Below are 5,641 nucleotides of genomic sequence, written 5' to 3'. Positions count from 1 at the left end.
AAGCCTTTTTCCAAAAGGTACATCTGGAAAAAGGGGGGTCATCTTATAATCAGGGTCGTCTTATATTCGGGCCAATACGGTAAATTGTTTGTATTTCGGGTCACATGGTCAGTTAAAATATTTGTAGCACTAGCAGCCAAAAAGTGTGGGGACCTTAACCTAAATTTGACAACTGACAAAAAAAAGTTTCTTGCACAGACCGATCGTTTCGTGTCTTTACACATCAATGTATCGTCACGAGCCGCAGGGTTTAATTTGGTTTTGTTTGTGCATGTTTTTTTGACTCTCAAAGCCGTGATTCCCATTCACCTCCATTATATGACTGACAGACTGCAACGGTTTGAGTTAAAAATCTTCGTTTGTGTTCTACTGAAGAAACAAAGTCACCTACATCTTGGATGCCCTGGAGGTAAGCAGATAAACATCACATTTTCATTTTTGGGTGAACTATCCCTTTAACCTTTGGTTTCTGTATAGACAGATATGTTTTAGCAAACTGATCTTGATCTTTAGCGCCACCTAGGGTTGAGCCGTTTTAGCCATACAAATACTGTAAAATCCTTCTCGGGGCAGCAGTTGCTCACACTTTCTGAAGTGAAGGGCCGTTTCCTTTGCTGTGTGTCCAGCTTCTGTCGTCGACAGGATAATTACAGTTTATAACGGCACCAGACGGACCTCCATTAGCCAGCTCCGTCACAGTCATAAAACGCTTTGTCTGGGTTTCATTTCTCATGTGAATTATACTGTCAGGACCCCCCAAGACACACTCGCCCTCCCAAACTGAGCTTTCTCACACATTCAACAGCTAAAGTACATGAGTTTGACTTTCTCAGTCATAGTGCAATGTTATGTGATGTCTATGGCTGTTGTTTGCAACACCATAATATATTAATGCAGTTTATGTTTACATATATTTCATACTATGCTGTAAAGAATATTTTAGTATTATGTAGTTTTATAGTAAATGTTAATATTTTGACTTCACTTTTGTTTACAGTTTGTATTTTAATTGCAGTTTTGAAAATGTAGTTTTGTGCTTTGGAATGTTTATTAGTTTTTGTGTTTTTTATTAAATAGTTGTTTAGCTTTCATTTTATTTTATTTCAGTTAGTTGCCAAGGAAACATTGATTTTTTTGTTTTTTTTTGTTTACAGTTTGTTCATATTTATGCATTATCACTGCAAAAAGTGTTTTCCTCAGTAGAAAAAAGAAAATCAATACTGATATCTAAACATTTTTAAATCAAAAATTACATAAGATCAAATATTCTTGTTTAATGAGAAACTGATCAATGATTTTATGATTAAAACATGAAAATATTTGCCAATGAGATCAGAACATTAATAATTCATTCAAAGGGTAAACAAGTTGACCCCACTAGCAGATATTTTTAGCCTAGCCTACAAAAATTATGCTTGGAAGATCTGTTTTGCATAATTGTCATTAATTATTAATGAGTTTTATGTCTTTTAAAATCACTGTTGCGCAGGAAGTTCTATGTTAGTCTGAGGTTTCTGGTTTGTAGCCCCGCCCACAGTGGAATCTTATTGGTTCAAATTCTCATGTATTCTGATTGGCTTTGATTTCTGTCAGTGTATTTGTTGCTGGAAACGTGTTGCCTCGCTCCTGGTTAGGATGAGGTTTTACCATGGTTTTACAGTGATTACGGGCGTTTTATAGGAACATCTCTTATTGCATGGCCTCGAGTGGTTTACTGTTTGATTCTGTACATCTGAGGAGCACGTGCTGGGTTCCTGTAGTGAGTCACTGGAGAACAGGCTTCCAGCAGGAATTCAGGCCTGAGGGATTCACAAACAGCAGGAATGTCTTAAACACGTCTGATGCTTTCCATTCACGCTGGAAAACAATGAAAGCATAATGCATGGCTTTACTGTACATGAGCGCTCACTTTCAGTTCGGTGTGAAGGTCACAGTGATGTGGGTCAGATTGAGGAGATTTTAGATTGAAAAGCATGTAAACATCTGACAGCGGTTTGTGTGAAGGCCTTTGTTTTGGCAGGAATTCAGTCAAAACTAGCCTTCAAAAACCAATTAAGCGTTCTATGTGCAAAACGAGCAGTATTGCTGCGAAAAGGGATTTCATAAATCAGTACAAATATCTAAACCTTGTTAAATCAAGGTACATTTACTAGAGATGTAAAAATTAGAAATTGATCAAAAAGTGATTTTTTGATTAAACCAAGAAAATTCATTCAAAGGGAAACGTTTATTTTTCTGATTCCGGTGGAAAATATTTTTTAAGACATGTTATACCTACAATAGCAAAAATTGAGTTAAATATGCAAAAACGAATTAACCATTCAGTTTGAAATGTTTAATACTGTATGCTGCATATATATTCATATGATTAAGAAACGGCATGTGATTTGCAGTATATACTACACTAAGGCTGCACGATTAATCAAAATAAAAACAAAATCCTGAAATGGAAAAAAAGTTTGAACGCTGCGGTATTCTTTCAAAATAAAAAATAGAAATAAGAAATAAAAAATACCATAAATATTAGTATTGTAACTTTACAGTTGTAATGTAAAATAAATGTATTATTATTATTATTGTGTTATTTTTATGTACTCAATTTTTATCAGCACAATAATATATTTATTTTTAATATTATATTTATATTATATTATTACATATTTGTATTTATATCAATATAAATCATTACATTTTAATATTTATTATTATTATTATTATTATAGCCATATTGATATATAATCACTAAGTTTTGGCCAAACTGAAAACTGCAGCCCTACAAACAAGAAGAGCAAACCAGGAATCTTTTTAAAATCACATTTTAAATTGCAGTCACAGTTTTTATCAGAAAAGTTCAATTCAGTCAGTCATTAATCAATCTGCCACAATCAGACCAGTTCAATTTTTCAAACTGGTCTGATTCAGTTTTCCACAATTCGAATATTTCCCCCAAATCGTGCAGCCTTACACTACGCAGTATGCAGTATGCAGTATGCTGGTGTTTTATGATTATTTAAGTGTTTGTTGTTGATTGTCCGCAGGAGATTCCTCGTCCTCCTCCTGTCAACATGTGCGGCGCTGCTGTCAGCAGAAGAGCAATCAGCAGCTCCAGGTACACTCACCTCCTCACCTCTGACCTTTGACCTCTGAACTTCCGCACGGACTCAAGAGTTCAGCCTTAATCTAGTCATTTGGATGTTAAAATACTTCCTTGTATTCCAGTTTAATACTCAGAGCAAATAGTTTGTAATATTTAAAACGGAAGGAGTTTCAGTTCTTCAGTTTGACTGCGTTGTATTTGTTTTCCTTCCGATTGTATTTCTGTTTCTACGGAAACACCGATCTGCCAGTGTGCATATTTTACTGTTAATATGAAACTGAGACTGTGTGAAATGTCTATGTAGGTTGGATATAAACACACAGAGAAAGAGTTATGGAGCAGTGAGCAATGAGCAAACTCATAAAACATTTTACAGGCACTAAAAGGCCATTTGTGTATAATAATGCTTTTATATGAGCTATAATATATGATCGGCTCTCATATATAATGCATTGCAATCAGTTTGAATTACTGAGCGCTTATAAATAGACTAAACTGTGCATGTTCATATTGTGAACAGAGTTTACATTTATGCATTTACTGTAGCAGATGCTTTAGCCAAAGCAACATACAAGAAAAGAACAAAAGCAAAAGAGATTTGAGTGTGTGTGAGATTTTTACGGAAGCTTGTTTCCACCACAGAGTTTGTGACATTTTTTATCTAACAATTGCGAGATCATATAGTGCAATTGTAAGTTATACTCTTTTTTTTCGCTCAAAATTCTAAGTTTACATCTTGCAATTCTGAAATTTTTTCATAGTTCTTAGTTAAAGTCTCGTAATTCTGAGTTTAAATCTGGCCATTCTGACTTTTTTTCTCGAATTGCATTTTTTTCTCGTAATTCTGACCTTTTCTCATAATTCTTACTTTTTCATCGTAATTCTGAGTTTATATCTCTCAATTCAGACTTTTTCTCAAAATTCAGAGTTAAAGACTCGCAATATGACTTTTATAATAATAATAATAATAATAATAATTTTAGAATAATAATAAATATCTTGCAATTATGACTTTTCATCGTAATTCTGACATATCTTGCAATTCTGGCTTTTTCTCGTAATTCTACGTTTAAAGACTCGCAATATGACTTTTATAATAATAATAATAATTTTATAATAAGAAGAAATATCTCGCAATTATGACTTTTCGTCGTAATTCTGACATTATATTTTGCAATTCAGACCTTTTCTTGTAATTCTGAGTTTAAATCTCGGAATTAAGACTTTTTTCGTTATTGTGACATTATATCTTACAATTCTGACTTTTTCTCATAATTCTGAGATTATATCTTGCAATTTTGATTTTATATCCTATAGTTATGGCTTTTTTCTCTGAATTCTGAATTTACATCACACAATTCTGAGTTTACATCTCGCAATTCTGACATTTTTCTTGGATTTTTCTAGGGGGAAAAAAATCATAATTATAAGATATAAACCTAGAATTGCAAGGAAAAATTCAGAATTGTGAAATAAAAAGTTCTAATTACCTCTTTTTTTGTTTGTTTTTTATTCCGTGGTAAAAACAAGCTTCCATGAATTTACTGTAGAATGAAGGGAGGTTATTCAGAAGGAAACCAAAACGAAGGAAGGACATTCGGAAGCAGGAAAGGAAGTTCAAAAGGAAGGAAATTCAAATGTTCAAACATAAAGAATTTGTGTCACATTGCATGTGCTTTTGAACATGCTGCTCTCTCTTCATTGAATGTGTCGGCATGTCTGTTCTTGCGCTCTGAGCGACTCGCTTTCTGTCACGTTTTCTCTCGCTCTAGTCTTAATGGGTCATTTCCAGCTTTCTGCAGGGCTCTTCTCTCTCGCTGAAGACTGTACAGATACAGAGATACAGTGTGGAAGTGAGGAAGAGGTGGAGATAGAGACTTCAGGTTCAGGCTGGTTTAGATGGACTCACGGGTCAAGCAGGTTAGCTTGCGGTGAGCTGCTTTTCTCCTCAAGGAAACCTGATCTAAGCTGGTGGGAGTATTTTGGCATTTGCATCTTATTTGTGTGAGATGGAGAAGATAAAATAAGATCGCAGGAAGAGAGATTGAGGGGGAAACATATGCAACAGTGATTCAGACTGATTCAGCAAATACAATATATTTAGAATGATTTTGATCTAAATATATACAGTGATTGTGCATTGATTTATTAAACATGCTTTTTTTATTAGGCCATTAAGTTTCCAAAAGAAGAGCATGCCGTTATACTAATTTCACAATCCGTTCTTGTTCAGACAGAGATGTTTTAATAGCATCACTGATTTAAACTTCAGCAAATGTTTTGACAGGTTGGCAAGTTCATTCATCACTTCAAACGATCTGTTTCAGTGATTAGATTCAAGACTCTGATTCAGCAATTTGTTGCAATTCAAAAGATTCTTGGCATTTTGGGTATATTAAATATTGTTAGAAAAATAATGATATAAATATTTTACTGTAAATATGTATTTAATACTTAAAATAAATATATATACTATATTGGGTAATATATATATATATATATATATATATATATATATATATAGTATATATAGTTACTTTTATA

General features: G+C 33.5%; 1 protein-coding gene across 1 annotated transcript in view; it reads left to right on the top strand.

Annotated features, from left to right (window-relative positions):
* LOC107655744 (collagen alpha-1(XXIV) chain-like) overlaps nucleotides 1–5,641 on the top strand; it is a 118,736-nt gene that overhangs the window by 3,526 nt on the left and 109,569 nt on the right. Inside the window, exon 2 of the mRNA XM_016443317.1 lies at nucleotides 3,039–3,109. Coding sequence (XP_016298803.1) covers nucleotides 3,039–3,109 — 71 coding nt within the window. The remainder of the gene's footprint in view (nucleotides 1–3,038; nucleotides 3,110–5,641) is intronic.

The sequence above is a fragment of the Sinocyclocheilus anshuiensis genome, unplaced genomic scaffold (genome assembly GCF_001515605.1).
Source record: "Sinocyclocheilus anshuiensis isolate Anshui unplaced genomic scaffold, SAMN03320099.WGS_v1.1 scaffold1297, whole genome shotgun sequence".
In the NCBI taxonomy this organism is placed as follows: domain Eukaryota; kingdom Metazoa; phylum Chordata; class Actinopteri; order Cypriniformes; family Cyprinidae; genus Sinocyclocheilus; species Sinocyclocheilus anshuiensis.
The sequence above is the reverse complement of the archived record's forward strand: the minus strand, read 5'-3'. Positions and strand labels throughout refer to the sequence as shown.